General features: G+C 41.3%; 1 protein-coding gene across 10 annotated transcripts in view; it reads right to left on the reverse strand.

The window, feature by feature from the left end:
- cnksr2a (connector enhancer of kinase suppressor of Ras 2a) overlaps positions 1–25481 on the reverse strand; it is a 490411-nt gene that overhangs the window by 141364 nt on the left and 323566 nt on the right. For all 10 annotated transcript variants that reach the window (XM_087992951.1, XM_087992946.1, XM_087992950.1 and 7 more), the window contains one exon: positions 24807–25036. In XM_087992951.1, coding sequence (XP_087849077.1) covers positions 24807–25036 — 230 coding nt within the window. The remainder of the gene's footprint in view (positions 1–24806; positions 25037–25481) is intronic.

Consider the following 25481-nt stretch of genomic DNA (forward strand, 5'->3'; position numbering starts at 1 on the left):
ACTAACCACTGAGCCACCATGTTACACTTCACTATGTCCTCTTTCATCAAGTCTGCTCAGAATAGACAACTAAATCCAATCCCTATAACTTTGACTATTACTTGCATTCTGTGGTTTGGAAGAGGCCAGTTTTCATAAATCTTTACATCCAGTTCAGAATGCAATTGACCTTCAGCATCAAGTTTCAGTCAGCACACTAGGAACACAGTAGGGACATGTCAGAAACCATGGGATTGCTCACAGCCAATTTAACCTTCATTTGCATAGATATATTCAGGTTCCGGCACATTCTGTACAAAATAAAGGAATGCAGTTGGGATTGTGAGCTTCATAGTTTAAATATTTTAATTGCACCCTTTGGAATTCACTGCATTAAGAAATTTCAAATCCCTTTTTTTTAAAAATGGTTTATGACATAAGCAATTTGGGATGAAGTTCATTTTGAGAATTGAGCCTCATCAATGTAGAACCACATGGTTAAACACGATCAAAGTGTTACAGAGGTATTTGATTACTTTATTGCTGATTTTGTGATGACTGGGAATCTTCATACTCAAATCCTCTCACTCAATGCTAACTGTATACCTTCACTATGTATGCTTTTCACTCAGGTTTCAATAGACAATACATTCCATGCTAATAAGAAAATATTATGAGCTACTTCTTAATTGCCTCAAATGTTTTGAATATTTTCTTCCTTAAATTTGTCACTAATGTAATCCTGAGGAGTTTTACAATATTAAATGTACCCATACCTAAATGTTGAATGAATTGTGTACACAGGGTTCCCAAATCAAATATTGACAAAGCTCCATCAATGATCTTCACCCTCCCTTGCCACCCATCCCAGCTAGCTTAGTTTTCAATTCAGCCACATCATTTTACATTTGTCCCGAACTGAAGGTCAAGTTTAGTGCATCAAGGTTAAAGCCCCTGAGCTTACTTTCAACTATCCCATTTAAAACTTGCGTAAGGAGACAAAGAGGACCAATAATCTCTATATGCAAATAATGCACTTTCTTCTCCAAAGGGAATCATTGAAAGCAAAAATTTTCAAAAGTATTTCATGCAATTTAACAACTTTCCCCAGCTCGCAAGGTTCAGCTCTTGATTTTTTTATTTTGGCTCCTTCCAATTGACTTAGGAAGAATCAATAATTTATTTTATCTGGGATTTCTAGTGTAATTAATGGTTTGATCTGTAGTGTCTACTTTAAAAGTCTTCAATCTCTGCCTGCTTATCAGAGAAGATGTACTCTGAGCTGGATTTTAAGTTCCTGTGCATGGGGAGCAGGGTTCCTGTCTATGACAAGTCCAAAAGTAACTGAAATCCAACCACAGCATTGCCACTCTATTTCCCAGTTTCCCAACTAATCAGATTGAACAAGAGTATTGATATCTGCATGAGTAAACTTCAACTCCAGTATGAATGGGACACTCCAAACGTGAATCCTGATCGACTCCAGAGTCAGGAGAAGAGCTGATCAAATTCCAGAATGGAGTGTTCAAGTTCAAAATAGAATGTTGGTTATGTGGCCGCATTGGATGATAAGGAGACAGGGACAGACTGTTCTCCAACAACTCGAGGAATTCACTGACATCTATTAGTGAAACCAAGGAAACTGGGGATTGCCCGTGAGGGTAACAGCAGGAGTGCCAGAACTTGGTTTCTGATTCCATGCAAAAATAGAGATAATGAGCTAGGCAGGGCAGAAAAGATGAACGTCAAGATTAGAGTGGTGCTGGAAAAGCACAGCAGGTCAGGCAGCATCTGAGGAGCAGGAAAATTGACATTTCAAGCAAAAGCCCTTCATCAGGAATGAGGCTGGGAGAGTCCGAGGTGGAGATAAATGGGAGGCCCGCTACCCCCCCATTTATCTCCCCACCACCGAGGCTCCCACTCTCATTCCCGATGAAGGGCTTTCGGCCGAAACGTTAGTTTCCTACTCCTCGGATGCTGCCTAACCTGCTGTGCCTTTCCAGTGCTAGTCTAATCTTGACTAATCTCCAGCATCTGCAGTACCCACTTTCACCTCGGAAAGATGAAGGCACTACCATGTTCATCAACATTCAGATCTGTGGATCCAACCAACTCCTTCACACTGCCTCTTCAGATTACTTTAGCACATCACATTTGCTCAAATTAGGCTCGTCAACAAATGCTGTCACCACTAGCAATGGCCATGACTACTTGAAAACAAATCGCTCCCAGCTTTCCCACATTCCTCCTTGTCGAACCATCATTTTCCACTCCTGTCTTTCTTCATCATCATGTCTTTCCCTGAGTCACCTCCAAGTGCTTTCCCTTCATTAAATCAACACATGCCTTTCCTTTCACTCTCTTTGCCCCCTGGCTGGGGAACAGAGAACAGAATATGAGGGAGGGAACCAGAGATGGTCTTTCAGCCATTTTACAACAGTCAGCTGCTGGAGCCTCGACCTGTTAGCCCTTTGGAGAAGGAGAGATGGGGGCTGCACAGCCAACTGGTGACAGAATTAAATGACAGATGACCCCATGAGATATAGTTCTCACTTCTGTTGATGACATTAGCAGTGAGTGAGAATTATCATGTATACAAGAACTGTTACTTTGACTGTTCTAATGCTTGTGATTTATCTTCCAGAAGGCCTTGAAGCCTCTGTGGAGTTGCAGGACAGAATGACAGCAGCTTCTCAGGTGAAGTCACTCACTCTGAGGATGCCTGGTCACATGGGGCCATACACCGATCAGATACGTACACTGTGGTAAGATCTGGAAGGACGATGGTTGCATTTTCTGGTGAGCAAGAGCTGATGGTAGACAGGGACAGTAGTGGAAACTCTGCAGGATTTGTTAAGTGCTGCTCAATAGGCACAGATGTGTACCTTGGGTCAGTGACAAAGGTGATCGTAAATGATCATCTGATGAGATAGAAAATGTGGATGTATTGGCATGTCATTATCCAAAGTGAATTAAATATAAAGTTTGCCAGAGCCCAACTTCAGGTGTTGTTCAATTATTTTATTGCATATGGGGGCAGCCTTTGGGGAAGACAGGCCTTCCCTAAACACCTGTCCATGTAATACCACTGTGTTATATGAAAGGCTTTTCAGCCACACTGTTTGATCAGAGGAGTTAATCTCCACCAAGAGTGACAAGATGATGCAGGCACTTTTGCCCATGGAATCAGTGGCCACCTAAGGGCATCACTATAGTGACAACTAAATAAGTGCGAGTAGACCCTCACCGATGGAAAGTTGGCTTCCAAGATGGTCTGGGCTGTGCACATAACTTCCTGTAGCTTCTTAAGGTCCTGGACAGAGCAGTTGACGGGCGAGGCTGTTATGTACCCAGATAGAATGCTTTCTGTGGTGCATCTGTAAAAGTTAGTGAGGAACATGTTGAATTTCCTGAGCCGCCTGAGGAGGAAGAGGTGTTGGTGTGCCTTCTTGTCCGTCTCATCTACGGGGGAGGTCCAGGACAGCTTGTTGGTTATCGTCACTTCAAGGAATTTGACGCTCTCGACTCTCTCTACCTCAGCTCTGTTGATGAGGATGAGGAATGTGGCTTCCTCCTTTCTTCCTGAAGTCAATGATCAATTCTTTTGTTTTACCGACATTGAGAGAGAGATTCTTATCATTGTATCATGACACCAAGCACGTTGTCGGCAAACAGAAATGGGTGCACAGGGAATACAGTCGGGGGCTGAGAAGGTGAGAGAAGAATGAATAGCTAGGTTATCTTATTCAGCCAGCACAGATATGATGGACTGAATAATCTCTCCCTGAGCTGCAACTGTTTAATAGACCTCCTATGATTACAATGTGTCCTACTATCTCTGTTATAGGCACATTAACTCAATCTGAATATCAACAAAACATTTATCCCATTCAGTTATCAGAGCTACAGGCAGCACTTCCTCCTGTCACAAGCAAAAGCACCAAGCAATTTTCTCTTTGATGTAAAATAATTCTTTTCAGGTATACAAAACAGAAATGCAAGCCCACTAAAGGATTTAATCAAGCGCTTTGTAATGGTGACCGAGAATATATTTATGGGATAGCACATACAGTTGTCTCACATGATAAACTTAAAAAAAGAGCAAATTAAAATTATTCTTCAGCCAGAATCTACTGGGACAGAATGCTGTGAAAGTGATGGCAGTAAAGTCACAATCTTTTTAATTTCCTCACTGTCCTGGTGGCATATACCTGATGGCAGAAAGTTATCAGCGGAAACATAGATCATCATCAGGACCAGTCAAACCAGTGAAGCATCTTTCAGTGAATTAAATGGGAATGAAATTGGGGAGACATGTATGACAGGTAACTGAAACAATAGTGACAGTTTTACATGAAAATCTAAAGCTAAACTAACCCTGAGGTTTCAGTTTTATAGGATGAGGAGGTATATTTTTAAGGTGAGAGAAGAGAGATTTATAAAAAGACACGAGGGGCAAATCTTTTACACAGAGGGTGGTTCGCGTGTGGAATAAACTTCCTGAGGAACTGGCGGATGTGGGTACAATTACAATGTTTAAAAGACATTTGACTTTGTACATGAATCAGAAAGGTTTGGAAGGATATAGGCCAGGAGCAGGCAGGTAGCACTACTATAGTTTGGGATTATGTTCGGCATGGACTGGTTTGACTGAAAAGTCTGTTTCCGTTTTGTGTGGACTCTACGATTTGACACACACTGAGCTAACTCTACTGCAATTAAAAATAAAGCTGCTTAATCCAATTGTAACATTGGACAGCTGTGTCTAATGAGTATTCCCAGAACTTGAGAAGACAGTCACTGCCCACAGCCCAACACACCACTACGAGGGTCAAAATATCTTTCTGCCAAAAACCAAAATAAAAATGGTTGCACCTTGACAACAAAAAAACACATTTTGTTTCCAAATCTCTGTCAGTTGCAACGTATCTCTCATTGCATGTCATGAAAGTTTTGCATAAAATTTTAATCCTGTAAAAATTGAATAAATCTGCAAAGAATGTGAGACAATACTAGCAATAGTTAAATTGAATCACCTCCTGAAACGTTTCTCCTTGGGACCTGTGTTTTTCCCCATCCTCAGGGACAGCAAGCAGGCTTCTATTACAAAGGAAAGGGCACAGAATGCTCCACACCTTGCTGGCCTTAATGGCAATGATACAAAACAAGACTTGATTGTATAGCATCACCTTTCTCACTGGGCAAGTTACAAAATTAAGGGACATAGCAAAACAAAGGCAAAGCATTAAAATCAGTGTCCATTCAAGAAAGGAGGCGAGTTAAGAGTTAGCACATCAAGACTCAAAAAGAATAACAGACACTTTTGGGTTTCTATCCCTAGAGGGGAAAGGGAGGTCTGGCTCTGCTGGGCTATAGATTAGGCTTTAACGGACTCATGTTATAAGGTAAATGTTTCTCCTAATTCATTTAAACTGCCCAATCAAATCCACTGGGATTTTAATTCACATCTTACAAAGAGTTAGCGATGAAAGAAAGAGAGAGGAAAATGGGTCAAACTCCAGGAGGTTTCTCTCTGAGAGTACCATGTGTGGAGCGACACCATAAGGACTTCAACTGTCCAAGAAGGTGACTCACCAGCACGTGCTCACGGGTAATTAGGCATGGACAACAAATGCTGGCCTGGCCTGTACAGGCTCACATCCAATTACTAAATTTTTAATAAAGGCCATCAAGTGGAAGAGAAAGAACAGACTCCTTTTGATGTGGAGTTACACCAAACAGAGATGTTCAAACTGGAGAAAAGATGGATGTCCTGAGATGGTGAGGGGAAGGACAGAGAAAAACCGAGAGAGAAAGGGAAATAAGAGAAATGAGAGGTTTGGAATTTATTAGGGAGGAAAGAAAGAGTAAATCACATTAGAAGTGAAAGGAAATTGAAAGACAGAGCCAGGGTCAGACAGAAGATTTGAGTTGTTATTACAGCTGGAGAAGCTTTATTCCATTTTAAAAAATAGTTTTCTTCCTCTTTGTGCAGCTATGTTTGTTCCTGTTGATTTTAAAGCCTTGATCACAGCTCCCAGGTTTACCACATCCCCTAATTTCTCTTTCACCTACACAGGTTACAGGAGCTCGTGCATGGCCTGTGCAGTTAAACCCCTGGAATCGTAAGAACCTACACTGCTGCTCAGTGTAAGACAGAATGACAGGAGAGATGTGGCCATGGGCATACTTAGAGGTGAGCAGCCTAGAACTATGAGAGAAAAATCGCAACAACTCACAGAGAGAAGCCCTCCGTGAAACTTCTCAAAATCGACAATTAGCTGATACTTAGGAAAATTCAACCTGCTGAGTCATATCATGACAGACTAGTGTAAAAGACAGTTTCAACTTTGCCCTGAGAAAATGATGTTTAAGTCTGGATTGGAAAATCATGAATGTGCAGTTACTATCATAAGATTCCTCTCAGAACTAGATGTAGCTAAAACAAAGTAGGTAATTCCTACTGACTCATTTTATGGAGTTACATTACTTTCATCATTCATCGATTCTTTTCGCAAGGTGGCATGAACATAAATTTAAATATTGGTAGTTCTCAATTGGTAGCAGCAATCACTGAAATTATTGATGATGGCCATACTATCTTCAATTATAATGAACTATAGTGGCACTAAGTGTCTAAATTTCGCAAAGAAACCTGCAATGGTCGGTAGCTGTGTAACAGAAATGTATGTGTTGCATCTCATGGACTGCATAACCTCCTGTGCTTCGGTATCCAATAGCTTAATCTCTCAGCATTAAGAAGATTAGCTCTATGTAATCAGCAGGTCCAACCATTTAATCAATTCCCTGAACAGTTGAACTAATCACCAACCAAGAACAGGAATAAACCATCTGCCACTAACATATTACATTAGTTGAGGTAATAGACAGTATCAAGTTTCAAAAGAAAAGCTTGAATAAATAGAAGGAAATGTGAAAATAACAAGCAGACTGGGAGAGCTATAAAAAGCAATAAAGGTGCATTTAGAGGTACAAAAATAGAGTATGGAACAGGCAAGGGATTAACACAGCTAATAGCAAGGACCTTTATCAATATGTTGATAAACAGTGCTAAAGTGAAATGAGGGTCAGTTAAAGATAAGGTGCAGGTGAAACTATAATGGCTAATAAGAAAACAGTTGACTTGTTAAATCAGCACTTTGCATCTGTTTTCACAGTGGGAGAGAGAAGAACTTAATTAACAAGGCTAATGGAATGTTGTCCTTTATTGCAAGGGGATGGATATTCTGAAGTTGAGAATGTGCTGCTTCACTTGTTGAGCTTTGGCCAGATGCCATCTGGAGAAGTCTATTCAGTTTGAGATCCATCGAACCTCAGGAATGAAGTCTGGCCATGAGACTGTCAATTGTCAAAGCAACTTCTGCACAAAGTCTGCCTCGGATCTCCAGCACAAATCCGAAGAATTAAAATAAAAGAATAAAACTGAAAACATTCCTCTAGTCTGCACCCTTCATAACCCTTTCACCATTACACACTTCCTCAGAGCAGCTGAACTCTCCAGAAGGCTGTATCTGTCTGTTCAAAACAAATGGTCAAAGGACAGACCTGCTCCTACAAGGCGTTTTCTCACATTTTGAGAAGAATAGACTCATTAGGGATAGTCAACATGTCATTGTATGGGGAAGTCTTGTCTCACAAATTTGATTGAGGCTTTTGAGGAAGCGATGAAAATGATTAAAGAGGGAAGCGGATGGTGTCTACATGGACTTTGCTAAAGCATTTAACAAGGTCCCTCATGGTAGCCTCCAGAAAATCAAGGCCCAGGAGACCCATGGTGAGTTAGCAAGTTGGATACAAAATTGGATTGGCCATCGAAGACAGAGGGTAGTTGTGGAGGGGTCTGACTGGAGGTCTGTGGCCAGTGGTTGACTGCAAGGGTCAATACTGGGACCTCTGCTGTTTGTAAAATAGCAAATGTTTTATTAGTGGGACCAGGAGTGTGCAGGTTGATCGAAAGGTCCATATAATCAATGGAAAAATATAGAGTAAGTAATAGAAACGTAATGGGGCAGCTACACACATCACTGTTACACTTTGTTTACAATATAAATCACTTAAACTTTACCTTACATAAAACTTACCAGTAGGCAGCCTTCTCACTTGCACCCTCAACTGACTACTTGGAGATTGCGATAACATAGTAAACTTTCGTTAATTGAGGGAAATAATTTTTGCCAGTTTATCGAGAGCGCCAATTCATAAGGTTCTGGTTAAAACAAAGTTTGCTGTATTTGCTGTACGTATGAAGGATTTGGATAAAAATATTGGTGGTCTGATTAATAAGTTTGCAGATGATATGAAAATTGATGAAGTTGTGGGTAGTGAGGAAGATTATTAAGGCATACAGCAGGATATACATCAGTTGGAAAGTTGGCAGAAATGGCAGATAGAGTTTATTCTGGACAGTTGTGAGGTGATACATTTTGGAATGTCAAATGTAAGAGGAAAGTATAAGTAAATGATAGAACTCTTAGGAGCTTTGATGTACAGAGGGATCTTGTGGTGCAAGTCACGAGTATCCTGAAAGTGGCAACACAAGTGGATAAGGTGGGGAAGAAGATGTATGACATGCTTGCCTTCATCAATTGAGTATAAATGCTGACAAGTCATGTTGCAGTTGTGTAAGACTTCAGTTAGGCCACATTTGGAGCATTGTGTAGTTCTGTCACACACTATAGGAAGGATGTGGAAGCTTTGGAGAGAGTGCAAAAAAGATTTACCAGGATGTTGTCTGCATTGAAGCAAAATGGAGGGATTGAACAAACTTGGACTTTTTTCGCTAGAGTGTCGGATGCTGAGGGGTGACTTGATAGAAGTATGTAAAATGATGGGAGGCATGGATATGGGGTAGAGTCTTTTTCCCAGGAAGAAATGTCAACTACTAGAGGGCGAAGGTTTAAGGTGAGAGGGGAAACATTTAAGGGAGATGCATGAGGAAAGATTTTTTTATATAGAGGGTGATATTGTTGCTTGGAACATGTTGCCAGGGTAGACAGATTCATTTAAATTGCAGAGGCATTAAGACAGACACTTGAACAGACAAGGAATAGAAGGACACGGACCATGTGCAAGTAGATGGGATTAGTTTAGTATGGCATCATAGTGAGTATAATATGATGGGCTGAAGGGCCTGTTCCTGTGCTGTACTGTCCTGTGGTCTATGTAAGATGTGTTCTGCACTCTCCAGGTTCCATGCAAAGGTCATCAAAATGGCATTTAAGTGGAAGCATCTGGCCACTGAAGAAACAGCTGGCCAGATAAACAGACTGCCACCTCTAGGGACTGCACAAGTGTGAAGCCTGAGCTTACTCTAACACTGCTGCTGCTGTGAAAAAGAAATATCGATCTCTCTGAGGTGGTAAAAATCTGAGCTTTGGCCACCACAAAATCTGACAGGCAGCAGCTCTTACGGAGCTTTGTGCTTCAAAGCTTGAAGTTGTGGTGTTGAGAAAAAAAGAGGAACAGTTACTCACAACGATTACAGGGAGACAAGTCAATGACTTTACTACTTGAAGAATGATTCTCTTTGAGGGCTGAAAGCTTTCCCAGTTAAAAGCACAAGAAGCAGCTGCAATCATCAAAGTCCCTTCTACTCTGTGCAAACAGCAGAATGATTTTGCTGGCTTCAGAGGCACAGAAGAAAACAAATCCGTCTTTCATTTCTATACATATTCCTTGTATGGCCCAGCAGCAACTTCCATTTGTAGAGCACCTTGAACACAGTCAAAGACTGCATGGTGCATCATAGAATTAGGTTAAGCTGTCTTATGGAGTTCCTTTCCACACATCTCTTATTATACGCAAGCTGTAAAGGAAGGTCCTGAATTTCAGTCTTGGGCAGGAGTACAAAGGCAAAAGAAATCTCAGCTTTACCTCTTAAAGATGGTGTCTACATGACCGATTTGCAGTCCAAGGTGTGCAGGGAGCTTGGTTGGGAATCAGGCTCAACTGCCCCAGTAAGAGACTAAGAGCCTGACTCTGGGCTCAAACGTTTTGGTCAAAATTTAAAAATACTCTCCTGCTCACACCCTTCATCACACCCAGAGACTCCCCATGCCCCATCCACGTCACCCTATGATCCTCAGCCCCTCATACCTCCTGTACCACATGTTTCCCATTTACCTCTCCATAGTCCTTTAGAACTCCTGTGCCAGTGTATGATCTCTCCATCATCTCTATGGTATTTTGTAGCTCCTATAGCAACTAATGCCCAAACAATTACCCTTCCCTCTCCATGCTAACTCACCTAGTATTCACGAACAGTAAACCTCAGGAAGCATGCTGACAGTCTCTGTTGATAATATCATTAATAAAAATAAGCTCTCCCTAATTTAAAAAATTCACACAGTAACATTTCTTCAATTAATCCCGTATAAAAACAAACTTTCAGCTAAATACTTAACCCTTTCTGTCAACAAACATTTGCATTCAAAAAGCAATAGGAGCTGTCCATCAATAGGAACACCACTGTGAAAATGAAAGTGTGAGAAATCTGTCATGCACCACAAATCCAATAAGCATTTACATGTACAGGAATGTTGAAATGATTTGCACTGTTCTTTAACCCCACACTTCTTCTGGATAGTTCTTTGACAATCTTGCCAGGCCCAATATGCTTATGTACTGTTCATGTCTAAGCATGGTTTTTGCAACCACAAACGGTGCCTTACTGACACCAAAGATGCTTTGAGACCAGATCTAAAGGGTTAACATACCTTTCCGAAAAGGAGAGTAGTATGAAACATTCTTTCACTCCCATGCCCCATCCATTCCAACCCATGAAACCTAATGCATGTATCCATTCCCATGCCCTTTCATTTATCTATGCCCACCTTATACATACTGCCAGCCACACACCTTATTTCCCCTTCACTTTCTATCCTAACTCATCAAATATTCACAAGTATCACGCACATAGGAGAAAAAAATGTGGTTCCATGACTTGAAGTTCTGTATATTGCAGAATACATTTAATTGGGAAAAGCACTTTCGACCATAAGACCAGAAGACATAAGAGTAGGATTAGACCATTCACCCCCTCTGCCCACCTGCCCGTCCTTTCGCTAGGACATGTATTCTTGAATATTTGGTTCCCAGCTCTGATCCTCTTGCAGCCACGAGTCTGTGGTACCTGTAAATATCGTACCTTCTAATTTCAATCTACACTAGAATCTCATTTACCTTGCTTCCTATACTGTGCAACACCCTTTTCATAGTGGTCCCCTCTTCTGCTGTGCCTGGAGTTAGATTCCTGCCCCTGTCCATACCCTCTTTCCCATTACTTGTTGGAAACTTTAGCAATCTCTGCTGAGTCATCCCCCCTTTAACATTTTCCATAATTCTCCATTCAACTGAACCTGCCCTCCCACTATTTAAAGCCCCATCTACAGCCCCAGTTATGCAATTAGCCAGGATTCTGGTCCCTGTACTGGTGTCAATATCGCATGAATTCAAACCTGTTTCTTTCACACAAATCTTTGAGGCACATGTTTACCCCCTTAATCTTGTTGAGTCTTTGCCAATTTAGTTGTGACTGAGGTAGTATTCTGGAGATTGTTACCTTTTTGGCTCTTCTTTTCAATTTAGCTTCCACCTGCTTATACTCCCTTGGCAGAACTTCTTTCCCCTTTCTATCTATCATTGGTACCCACGTAACCCAGAACAACTGGATCTTTCCCCTCCCACTCTGAGTTCCTCTGCAGTCCAGATGAGATATCCTGAACCTGGGCACCAGGTAGTCAACACAGCCTTTGGGAGTCTCTATCCTGGCCACTAAGAACCGTGTCTATTACCCTGACATGTTATCTCCAATTACCAACTGCATTTCTCTTTTCTCCCCGTTCTTGAATGACTCCCTGTACCATGGTGCTATGTGCAGTTCCCTCATTCTCTCGACAGCCCCCAACTCCCATTCACACAGAGAACTAGAATCTCAAATCTGTTAGACACGTTCAAGGGCCGATGCTCCTCCAGCACTACCTCCTGGATCCCTCTACCTACTTCACTCATAGTCGAACCCTCCTGTCCCTGTCCCTGACCACTGACCAAATTCCAGGTAATTAATCTAAGGGATTCCAGAAGCTCCCTGCAACACAGCATCCAGGTAAATCTTCCCCTCCCTGATAGTGTTCGAAGCTCAGATTCCAACTCATCAACGCTGAGCCGGAGTTCCCCACGCAACCAAAACTTGCTACAGATGTGGTCACTCTGAACCACAGTGGGATCCACCAGTTCACACAGCATGCAGGTACAACACATTGCCTGGCTCTGCATCTCTATCTTAGTTACTTAGTTCTTTATAAAATGTTTATGGTTTTTGAGTTTAGCCTGCAAATACTATCTATATTTACCTTGAGTCTGAAAGTAACCTATAATTGATAGTCAAATTAGTAGTTAACACCAACTAATGAACTTGTGGTTTACTTGTGATGTTACTCTGTTGTGCTGGGTCTCTGATCCTCAATTTCAATTTATCCTGTTAAAATAAAAACTTCCAAACTATGAGCTAATAAAATAAAGAGCACTTCTTGTTCTCTGAACCAATTTCCCACACTTATTCCAAATTCCCCAAACTATATAGTCACTTGGGCTATTATCTCACCCTGGATGTGATCTCTCCTTCCTGACTGTGTGAAGCAAACTGACCCTCTCTTAAACAGAGCTGAGGTACAGCTTCAATGGTAATTAATACCTACCAAGGTTCTATTCAAGCTTCAGGTGATTGACTGATAACTTAGTCTGTTGCGTGAGCTTCGTTCATTCATAAAAACACATTTTGACACTCAATGACAAATCTTGATACTTCTTGACAAATTGGGCAGTTCCAAGGGGTCTGTGCATTTTTTTATTTGCACAATTTTCCCCTCATTTTTAAGGAGCATCTTGACCCCTCTGAAAGGAGCATTGATCCTGACTCCCAAAGTGACCTGGGACCATATCCACAAGGGTACCTCAGCTCTCCAAAAGCATACCCTAGCTTCCAACATGAAATGAAACTGAGAAGAGACCTGCTACCATCTGGTCTAATCTCCATTTTCAGGGTTCCAAACATCAGGGGCACCAAAATCTAATTCCAGTGGCTAGATATCTGATTAGTCAGCTGACTCTGGGAACTGTGCATGTATGAACCAGGACCTACTCACAATGCTGTTGCTGCCCCATGATAATGAGAAATTCTGGGCTCAGGGTAGAACTTGAAATTCCAACAGCTTCCAGTATCTTTGCAAGAACAGAGATGCTGTCCATACTGGCAAAAATCAGAGCTGAAGGATTTGTACTTTGAAGGTGAATGGACTGGCCAAGGAACCGCAAATAGTTGACAGATTTGGAAAACTAGGTGAACCTATATAATTAAGGGATTTTACAGTATCGCTAGTAGCTACGAGTCCAGAAGTTAGTTCTGTTCTTTGAACAACCATCCATCTGATGATTCTTCTCTTGAAGGGAACATGAATTGTTAGCCAGGTCAATCCAACATCCTTGTTTGTGAATGAATAACCAATGTTTCTATGGCTAGGCATCACTTGAAAATTAGTTGAAGAAAAACAGGAAGAGCTTGCATGTCTTTTGTTAGCTTTACAACATTTGACGATGTCTTAAAGCACTAAGTATGTTATCAAAACTCCGAGTGACCAGGAATATTGAAACCTATCAGCTGAAGAAAACAGAGATTGGCACAGCAAACGTCAACAATTCATGGAGAAATGGACAATGGTGCATAAAAAAAACTAAAATAGATTTGTACAGGATGTAAATTTCTCCTTATGAAATTTGCTTCTGCCAGATCCTGGGATTTCTTTACACCTGACTTTGAGGGGTGAGACATTTGCAGTGGACAAGGATTAAAATGAGCTACACTTGCTCAGAGCCCTCATCAGTCCACTGGTTTCCCTGAAAGCATGGCGAGGGTCTATTAACAGGCTGAAATCTTGCAAACCCCAAGCTTAGAAGTGCTACCTATCTTTATCAAAATCTTGCTGGTTTACAGTTATTATCACAACTGAGGAAACAAAAACTTTGTCCAAACTCGGTTTTAATGCTAATCATAACTTGAAAGTTGTCACCTTGTGTCGCAACTTGGAAGAAGTAGGTTACAGCAAAATAAACGTAGAACCCAAAAGACCAAGAGGAGTTCTTTCAGAAACCTAAAATGGTAACTATTACTCCAGAGACAAAGATACAAATTAAAGACCAGACAGATTTTATTATATTGCCGAAAGAGATTTATTATTTTAAAATATTTTAATGCCTTTGCATCACAGCTAATGAAGAATTAATTTTACTCTATTTTGGTTTCTTCAGTGTGAATCTTAAATAATGTAGTTTTGGTGGTCACTTAAGAATGAGATGTTTAATGAGCCCACTCTCTTACAATGGCTGTCATCTTGCTTAGTTACTCAGAAACAAGAAAGCTTATTTTTTTGAACAGTAATTGAACTGGGCACAGGAAGGAACATTACCTGCACAGCTTAAATACTCGAACTGCTATTGTAAGGATACTATGTTGCATCCTGTGATACATAATGCAAGAGTGCATTGCAAAAATAAAGTTCTAAATATCAGGAGCAGTACTTCAAGGAGCTGCTGCTGGGGGCGGTTTCCACCACACCAGATACATCAGAACTTTGAAAAAAAAGGCAAGTCCTGGACTGCCTTGGCTGAGTGTAATGAGGGCCCCCAAGTGTCCAACTGTTAAGCACATGAGGGCTGGTGACTGAGGCCAATAGAAGAAGGTCAGGCTGAGGGATGTGGAGGTATGGGGCACAGCTGGAAAGTGGAGCTTGGTTCCTCCATCACGGGCGTCTTTTCATAATTGGGACATTCAGTTGTTGCCTCAATCCCACCACTGTCTTACCAAAATGACCACCCCCCCATCCCTCCCCCATCCAGAGATCTCCCCACTTCTCTCGTTGCGAGATCCCGAGACGTAATTTTGCAGTGGGATCCTGAAATTAAGGTGGTCCCAGCAGTGCCCATTGCCCACGTTGGCACTGCTGGGATTAAAGAGATGCTAGTCTTTGCTGAGTGAATGACCAAGTCCCGGGCTCCAGCCAACTGAAACCTTTCCCACTGATCTTTTTGGTGGGTGGGTCAGGAACTCAGGCATTCCTCACATTATGCAGGACATCCAGAATTCAAAAAGCAACAAGTTCAATTCAAAAATCTTACCTGAATGAAAAATAACTTGCTAGCTAAATCCTGCTTGCATCAGTCAATAAGCCCATTCAATGTTCAAAACAAATTTCAACAGGAAGGTTAATTTCAACATTCCCTTGAATAAATCAGGAAGCCACAGGATAAATAGAACATTCCCAGTGTTAGCCATGAATTCCTTTATGAATTAAGGGAAAGAACATGGCTTGTGAGGTTTTTCCATTATGAAGAAACACGAAATATTTCACACTTTACTGTTGCGATATCCTACTGTCAGAATACAGTGTGAATGTAGATGCCAGACCACATCCATTTTCTCTTACTGTGCACTGAAAACATATTTCAAATGTTTGAAAAGTCAACATAGCCTTATACCCAATTCTTATTTCATTTTTCAAGTACCTTGGAATATTTAATTCCCAACCTTGATCGTCTTTCAACCACATTTTCAAATTTGCCTTAATCTGAGTTCTCCTTCTTTCTTAGTGGACAAAAACTGATAACTACCATCCTAATTATTGGCCTGAACTTTATTCCCAGCCAGGTTAAGTGGATAAAGGCAAAGCACTGAGGTTGCTGGAGACCTGAATACAAACAGCAAAGGCAGGAGAATCTCAGCAAGTTTGGCATCGACTGTGGAATGAGAAACAGATTTCCCAGGGAATGACAATCTCACGCAGGTTGCTACTCTGGCCCTTTGATATGAAACTGAGATTCGCTCAGATCTCCCTTGAAAACACAAAGGCACACTCACATTCTGATTGTTGTAGCATGGTCTGAGGAAAGTAAACCAAGTACCCTCTGCTCCCTTCCCCAGCAGTCGGCCAAAGGGTAAGGTCATAAAGTGAGTGTGAGGATAGCTTGCTTAATAAGTTGTGTGCCAGGTGAGGAGGGTGTAGAATGCTAGCCATGTAAGCAGGGTGCCAGCAGGAGCCAGGCTAGGGTGCTAGTCTGTGCAAGTTTGCAAGGGACCCATTTAAGTATTGAGGTCGGTTCGAGTGGGAGGGATTGGAGGGGATGGGATGCTGTGTTACTGGGTCCAAGGTGCAATTCTCTGTTCCCTGGGGTTTTTAAATGGCTGGGACAGTGGGTGTCAACTCCCAGGGGTGCCATGTCTGGGTTGTGGGGGATATAATGGGTCTGGAGGTGGTGGTGAGGTATATATGGGGTGACTTAAATAGTTACTCAGGATTTAGACTCTGCATTCAATAATCTACCCTGTCCTGAATAACTTACTTTATTTCATTGGAACCAATCAAATTCTCCAATTTTCATGGAGACTTTCGGGTGCTCCCAAACATCGAGGAATTCCCCTGAGGAAAATTCAATTTCCCTGCAATTCCTCTGAGTCTGGTATGATGGGGATTCCACAGCATCCGATTTGCAACTCCCATTTACACTGGAATAATGACTCCCTGGCCAGTGTAAAATCTGTCCCAATATTTAGAGTCTAATATGACTCTTGACTTCTGAAGAAGGGTCATTGGACCCGAAATGTTAACTCTGATTTCCCTCCACAGATACTGCCAGACCTGCTGAGATTTTCCAGCAATTTCTGTTTTTGTTTCTGATTTCCAGCATCCGCAGTTTATTCAGGTTTTTAATCCAGTACAGCTCCTGTTTGGAACTCTCAGTCTGAAGAAGAGTCAGACTGGACTTGAAACATTAACACTGTGCCCCTCTCTCTTCACAGGTGCTGCCAACCCTACTGAGTTTCTCCACCACTTCTGGTCTCCATTTCAAGTTAAAGCCAAGTCTGTCACAATAGAACAGCTCATCCCATCCCCAGTATTAGTCCAAATGGCCAATGAATTGGATCCGCATCCCACATCACTCTTTCAGCCGCACATTTAAATCTCTAATCTGTTTGCTCCTATGACATTTTACATATGGCTCAGGTTCTAATTCTGAGACTTTTATTTTCGAGATTGACTTTTTAATTCCTAACTCCTCACAGTACCTTAGTAGAACTTCATTCCTAGCTCTCCCATTTTTGATTAGTTCTTATCTTTTCAATAACAAATGGATTCTGCCTTTCCTCCTCATAGTCCTTCTCCAGCCACAAACCGATGCCTTTAACCTTGGCAGTGGAGAGGCAACATAACATACTCGTGAAGGAACCAAGTGAAATAAAACCATCTACGTCCAGTGGACTGTAGCATTTATTCAGGGAGGAAAATGTACTGCTAAACACTAGTGATAAAGTCAGGACTGCATTAGAACATTTGCCTAATAGGTAGAATAAATTAATGTTTGTAAGTATCACAGAATTATTACAACATAGAACACTGCCATTCAGTCCATCATATCTGAACCTCCTGTCCAAATGAGCATTTCACATATTACCATTCACCAGCCTTCTCCCCATAATTCTGCATATTATTGCCTTTTAAATAAAAACTCAAATCCCTATGAAGACACCAACAAGCAGTCCATTCCAGATCCTAATTAGTTTCTGTGCCTAAAAGCTTTTCTCTACATTTTGCTTCTTAGCACACCACAGCTTGTGTTCGTGTTATTGCATATTGCATAGAATATCTTTTGTTCACACTGTAATCTTTGAAGTTAACACATTCAGAATTTGAGAGCACTATTCGTGCTGTTTCTATCCTCATCCTGATGACACAGCACAAAACAAATAGAGAATTGGGGGGGCAAGGTGATTCAGTGGTTAGCACTGCTGCCTCACAGTACCAGGGACCTGGGTTTGATTCCACACTCAGGTGACTGTCTGCCTGGAGTTTGCACATTCTCCCCATGCCTGCATGGGTTTACTCCGGGTGCTCCGGTTTCCTCCCACATTTCAGAGATGTGTACATTAGATGAATTGGCCGTTCTAAATTGCCTGAGTATCCAGGGATGTGTGGGATAGCTGTGAGAAATGCAGGAGAGGGGAAAGGTGGGTCGATGTGGGATTCTTTTCAGAGGGTCAGTGTGGACTCTATGGGCAGAATGACTTGCTTCCACACTGTGGGGATTCTATGATTATGCACGAACATGCGGCATTAATTAGTTGCTTAACAACTAACTGTTAAGCAATGGTGGCACGGTGGCTCAGTAGTTAACATTGCTCCCTCACAGCACGAGGGATCCAGGTTTGATTCCCGCCTTGGGTGACTGCCTGTGTGGAGTTTACACATTCTCCCCGTGTCTGTGTGGGTTTCCTCCGGGTGCTCCAGTTTCCTCCCACAATCCAAAGATATGCAGGTCAGGTGAATTGGCCATGTTAAATTGCCCATAGTGTTAGGTGCATTAGTCAGGGGTAAATATAGGGTAGGGGGATGGGTTACTCTTTGGAGGGTTGGTGTGGACTTGTTGGGAAAGGGCCTGTTTCCATACTGCAGGGAATCTAATCTAACACTGTGTGCCTCAACATTTTTATTCTATTGAAATTTTGAGGTGTAGATCCAGTATTGTCAGTTTAATTCAAGAGAGGGAGGAAAAAGAGAAAGATTTAAAGACTAGAATAAGGATGAAAGGCTAAGTTGTATTTGTTTTCATTGCTGCGAATAAACAATTAATTAACTGACATGGTGGACTGCAATTTCTGATTGACATTATGGTCACATTCCATAAAGCAATATCAGCTGGTCTTGTTGTTCCACGTTCAGATGCAAAATTAGGAGTATCAGCCACTAGGAGTTCTCCACAAGTTCAGCAGCAAAATTCTAATGTAAGTCAATATGACCTCAATGCCTAAATCACGTTTGTGCTCAGCTCTTTAATTTGATAATTTATCTTAGCACAGTGTAATGTAATGGCTCTGTGCATTAATAATAGACGAAGAAAGTATGAAGCAGCAGGAATAATATAATGGGTACTCAATAGAACGTAACTGCAGTTTATGTGTTCTACTTGGCTTTGAAATAATCAAAATCTATCAGCATTTTGGCTGATCTGGTCAAAGGTCAGCAGGGAATGAAACAGCATAAGTTGTTGGCATAAGGCTACAGTGAATCATGCAGCAGTTTTAACACTCAAGATGCAGTCAGTGATACAGAACAAATTAAAGCATGATATGAGGCAAGAGTGAAGTTCAAGGATTTCTAATCTACCACAATGCCCACCTAATTACTCATTCCAGCTATAGATTTCCTCAGTGCAATAGTACTTTTAGATCCCAAATGTATTAGCTGATCAGAAATTTCTTCCAACAATTTTATTTTCTGTACTAATGATTGCAATTCATAGGTGTCCACAATTATACACTAATTCAAGCTGATTATTAAATTATTAAGATGAACCTGGGCTGTGAGCAGATACAAGAAACAGGAATATAATTGAGCCTCAGATGGTGTGCAAATCTTTCTTTCGAACAGTGTTTGATGGTGACAGTGTGAGGGCTGATTTAATCGGGTGGCATGGTGGCTCTGTGGTTAGCCCTGTTGCCTCACAGCGACCCGGGTTCGATTCCAGCCTTGGGTGACTGTCTGTGTGGAGTTTGCACGTTCTTCCAGTGTCTGCATTGGTTTCCACCAGGGGCTCTGGTTTCCTCCCAGATGTACAGGTTAGGTGAATTGGCCATGCTAAATTGTCCATAATATTCAGGGATGTGTAGGTTAGGTGCATTAGTCTGAGGTAAATGTAAAGTAGGGATAATGGCTCCAGGTTGGTTACTCTTTGGAGAGTCAGTGTGGACTTGTTGAACCCAAGGGCCTGTTTCCACACTGTAGGTGTTCTATGAACAATATTAAGAAATAGGAGCAGTAGAAGGCCATATGCCTCCTCAGGTGTACTCTGCTATCCAGTAAGAACATGGCTGATCTGATTGTGGTCCTAACTCCACTTTCCTGCCTGACCCATGATGATTTTTTTACATTCAGTTATGGGATTTGAGTATCGCTGGTCAGGCTAGCTGGTCAGGCTGCCTGACCCTAATTGTCCTTGAGAAGAAGGCCAGTTCCCTTCTTAAACTGTTGCAATTTGTTTGCTGCTGGTTGACCCACAGTGTTTTTAGGAAATGAGTTCCAAGATTTTGACCCAGCCCCAGTAAAAGACAGTTTTGTGCTTCTAACTCAGGGTGGTTTTGTGGATTAGAATTAGAATTGCATTTTATTGACACATGTAGTCAAGTATTGGAATATAGGAGTAAAGTGAAAAGTCTACAGTCACCATTTTGCGGTGCCAGCCTGGTTACACACTTGATTACAAAAACTGAACTAAAAAAAAACAGAAATAAAGGAAACAACGCCAAGAGGAATGAGAAATGCCCAGATATTTAAATCTTATCTCCATGTAGGCACCCGGGCCAAGCCACAGTTTGGAGTCTCGAGAGGAGCTGAATACTTGCTGCTGCTGACACGACTGTTGACTTTGATTCATTAACTACAGGTGCCCCAAGTGGGTTAGAAGATGGTCGGAGACAAAAAGACTACAGATGCTGGAATCCAAGGTAGACAAGCAGGAGGCTGGGACCACACAACAAGCCAGGCAGCATCAGGATGTGGAGAAGTCAATTTTTGGGTGTAACCCTTCTGCTCTACAGCGGGGAGACCAGACATATACTCAGGATGCATTTTGCCAAGCATCTCAGCCGGGCTCACCCAGTCACCGCCATTTTAATTCCCCTTCCTACTCCCTTTCCAACATGACCATCCTTGGCCACCTCCATTGCCAATCAGACCGCAAATTGGAGAAACAACACCTCATCTCACGCCTGGGCAGCCTACAGCTCAGAGGACTCAACATTGAGTTCTCCAATTTCAAATCACCTCCCTTCCCATTCCCTGACTCCCTCCCAGCCCCTCCTCACCTCCCATTCCTCTCAGCCACCAATCGGATTCATTCCTCCCATTGACCAACCAGGTTGTACCCTCTACCTGTTTCCACCTACCCCCACTTCACCACCCTGTCGCCCACCTCCCCTTTATCTGCAGCTCCGCCCACACCCAACCCGAGTCCTGAAGAAAGGTTACACCCGAAACATTGGCTTCTCCACCCCCTGATGCTGCCTGGCTTGCTGTGTTCTTCCAGCCTCCTGCTTGTCTCCTATGGAACATTGTCAGGCAGGGCCAACTCGCAACCTCTGACTATCGGGTCCTATAAAATACTCAGGCAGCAAAAGACTTTGAAGAATAGGGGAAAGAAAGGTAAAAGTAAAAAGAATGAAAGAAGGAAAGGAAGGACGGATAGAGAAAAGAAAAGAAGAGAAGGAAGGAAGAAAAGAAGGAGGTAAGGAAAGGAAGGAAAGGTAGAAAGGAAGAAAGGTAGGAAGGAAAGGGGGAAAGGAAGGAGGAAAGGAAGGAAGAAAGGAAGCGAATGAGCTCAGGAGTTTGAACGCAGTGCTGCTACTCTGCTGCCATCTTTAAATTAACTTTCAGGTTGGAGTGTTCCCGTGTATCTAATGCCTGCCTTCAAGGTGGTAGACTTCATAAGTGTAGAAGATCAAAATCTGATTAACTCAATCTTGCATATATTCAATGACCCAGCTTTCATTGATCTCTGTGAAAGCCAAACAACTGAGAGAAAAAGAAATCTCGTCAGCTCTATTTTAATCAGGAAACTTCTTATTTTAAAACTGTGCTGCCTACGTCTAAAGCACACAATAAGGGCAAACATCCTGTCGGCATCGACCATGTCACATCCACTCAGAAATCTATGTTTCAACACGATTATCCTTTCATTTTCTAAATTCCAATAAGTATACACATAAATTGTTCAAACATTCCTCATAAAACAATACCTTCATCCTGGAATTAACCTACTGAACCTTTTTTCATTTGTTTCCCATGCAAGTGGGCCCCATCCTACAGAAGGAGACCAACTCTGTATATAGCAGTTTGGCTGTGAGGTTTCACTAATGTCCTCTACAGCACTTTTATTTACCATTCCCCTTGAAATAAAAGCCAGCTTCCCCAATTAGCTCTGCCATCCAGGTTAGTCTTTTAGCAATATATGCCAAACCCTTACGGACGGATTTCAATAAAACTTCGTATTCAAACAGAGTTTGGACCGCAGAACAAATGATCAGTTTTTAGTAAGGAGGCATCTTTAGTTATTGGACATTTTTACAAGATATGCTAATATTGGGCAATAGGACGACATTACTTTTTCTTAACAATGTTGTGGTTTGTGCTATTTGGAATGTCATTAATTATTTTACAATGGTGTGAACTGTCTTTGCTGCTATCTTGTAATTTGTCACAGCTTTCAACGTGTGAGCAGAGTTTTCGGAACAGATGTTTGGATATGGAATGGCCTGAAGCCTCCTTAGTTTGATGGAGCTCTGAGTAAAATCATTTATTTTATTGAGTTTTACGATTACAGAGGATCAACCAGGCAACATGAAGAATGAAGAAAGATGCACATTATTGTAATGATATTGAGTTAACCAGGCGTGGCAGAGGTACAGAGTGTCCTCTTCAGTTGTTTAAAATTGAATTCATCTGCTCAGGGATGTGGGCTTTGCTGGATGGGTCAGTATTTATTACCTAATCCTTAATTACCCTTTCAAAGGTAGTGGTGAGCTGCTTTCTTGAACTACATCACCCAGTTAGGTGTAGGCACACCAGCAGTGCTGTTCAGGAGGGAGTTCCAAATTTTGGCCCAGTGAAGGTGAATGAATGGAAATATATTTTCAAGTCAAGATGATGAGGGGCTTGGAGAGAAAGTTGAAGGTGGCGGTGTTTCAATGTATGCACTGGATATCAATGGTCATGATTGTGTAAGGTGTTATAACTATATACTAACATGTTGTGATTCCTTTCTGCTGCAGAATTCTATAGTTTCTCTCCATTTAAACAATATCATTGTCATTCTGTTCTAACTATCCAGGCAAAAAGCCTCATATTTTCACACTTAGTTCTCCATCTGCCAGATTTCTGTTTAACTTATTCTATGCAGACTCTTTGCTCCATTTCCACTTCTTTTCCAGTTACTCTTGCATCATCGGTAAATTTAGCTATCATACACCTGCCCCCTTCATCCAACACATTAACAAAGATGGAAGACATTTGATAGCACTGATCTCCACAGTTACCGTTGACTAATCTGAAAATGACTCATCTATCCTGACTCTCTGTGTTTCATGGTAGTTATCCAATCTTCCATTCATTGTGATATAATCACCTTCACTGCCTTTTGAGGCACTGTTTTAAGTTGATCAATTCTCTAAGAGAAAAATATCCACCCATCTCCAGCCTACAGGAGCAATCCTTAATTTTAAAACAGAATCTCCTAGTTCTGTACTCTCCCACATCAGTAAACATCATTTTCATGTCCACCTTGTCAAAATCATTCAGGATCTTACATACTTCAACCAAATCACCCCTCACTCTCTAAGTCCAGTTGAAACAAACCCAGCCTGTGAATCTTTCCTCATAATATACTCCACTCATTACAAAGGAAGTCTAGTAAACATCATCTATCGCACTTACATCCTTTCTTAAATAAGGAGACCAAAACTGCACACAGTATTCAAGATGTAGTCTCAAAAATGTCTTGTATAACTAAGTATAATACTCTTTTGAACATAAAACTTCTTCTCAAAATAAAGGATATCATTGTATTACCCTTCTTAATCAGATTGTTTGGAATCTTGGTGTTATATTAAATCACAGTTTCCAACTATATACTGGTACCATCACAAAGGCTCTCCATTCCATCTGCTGTGAAAACCCTCATTTATGCCTTCAGTAACTATTCCAATGCACTCCTGGATGCACGTTCACCTCCACATTCCACATTGGAGTTTAGAAGAGAGAGAGAGGCGACCTTATTGAAATAGACAAGATTCTCAGAAGGCTTGACAAGGTAGGTGCAAGGTAATTGTTATCCCTTTGGGACAATCCAAGACCAGAGAGCATAATCTCAGAGTAAAGGATCATCCCATTTAGCTCAGAGATGATGAGGACTTTCCTATCTCAGGCTGTTGTGAATTTGTGGGATTCTTTACCATAGTTGAGGATTATCAGATGAGCCATGATTTCATTGAATGATGCAGCAGATGCAATAGGCAAAATGGTTTATTTCTGCTCCTACATCTCATGGTATTTAAGAGCTCCTTAAAACTTAACTTTTTTTTTGGACAAATTGCCATTCATCTGCCTTAAATCTACTTTTGTGGCTCAGTTTTCAGTTTTGCTCAGAACATTCCTGTGAAATGTCTTAAGACATTTGACTCCATTAAAGGTGCTACATAAAAAGCAAGATGTTGCCTTGTCACAGTATATTGTGTGTCTCGGTTAATAAAATTACAATCAGCTACCATGCTGCTCATGCTATGTCACACCACCCAAGGATCCTCAATCTTACAACATCCAATGTCTAATCGTAGCTAAAATAGACTGATACAATCTTTAAACTATGTATTATTTTGGAATGAATTAATGTCACCATCATAAATTAATTTGTAAATCAAGTGTATTGGCTTGAACTGCTTTAGGTATCATGGTTGAATGTGATTTATAAATACAACCTCCAGCACCAGAGACAATTTTCATGACTGCCTGCATTAACCAAAAATGAATGATTTTAGAATTTATGTTGCCATAGAACATACCCAAACAAAACAGTGGCTTCTGAAACTAGGTCCAGTTCTCTCTGTTTTTGATACATGGGAATAAAGCATACCTGAGTGAATAGAGGAACTATTCAATGCAGACTTCAATGATATTGATTCAGAGCCTGTTCAAAGAAAGCTATAATGTACTTACATGATATAGCGTGATGGTGTTGTTTTCTGGCAGAGGTGTACTCAGAGATTCCTGTCGAACGGTGTCTAGATGTACTGGTGTTGGCAGTGCATAATGACTGATGGGATGGTTGGGACTGCTTAATTTGTCACTCTTCTTTCTGGATCGCTTGCCTGTGTCTCTTTTAGATAAATACTCCTCTTGAATGATAGGGATCTTATCGTCACTCATGTATCTCATCAGTGAGCTTTCTATGTTTAAAAGAATAAGTGCATAATAAGAAACCTCGTAGTGATCAATATATTTATCCAAGCAGGTGATTTCTTTCACAAATAGAACAACAGTACCAAACAATTATTCTGCCAATAATTATTCTGTCAACAAGAAGCCACAAATGTTTCACTGGAGGAGAAACAGTTTTGACAATGTCGATGAACTCCTTGGGAAGATAGAAAACACAAAAAGCATCCCAAGAATCATAGAAAACTAAGAGGGTAAAAGGGAAGAATTAAAAACAATCACTATTGCTTGAAAAAAAAGTAAGGGAAACACTGATTGAAAACTAACCAACTAGGGTGGAAATGTCCACTGGACCTTTTATCTCACATCATATGAAAGAAATGGCTACAGAGATAACGGATGCAAATCTTCACACCTTCCAAAATTGTCTTGATGATGGAAAGCTTCCAGTTATTT

This window comes from Chiloscyllium plagiosum, unplaced genomic scaffold (genome assembly GCF_037043375.1).
Source record: "Chiloscyllium plagiosum isolate Xiang-an unplaced genomic scaffold, Cpla_swu_hap1 HiC_scaffold_12, whole genome shotgun sequence".
Taxonomy (NCBI): domain Eukaryota; kingdom Metazoa; phylum Chordata; class Chondrichthyes; order Orectolobiformes; family Hemiscylliidae; genus Chiloscyllium; species Chiloscyllium plagiosum.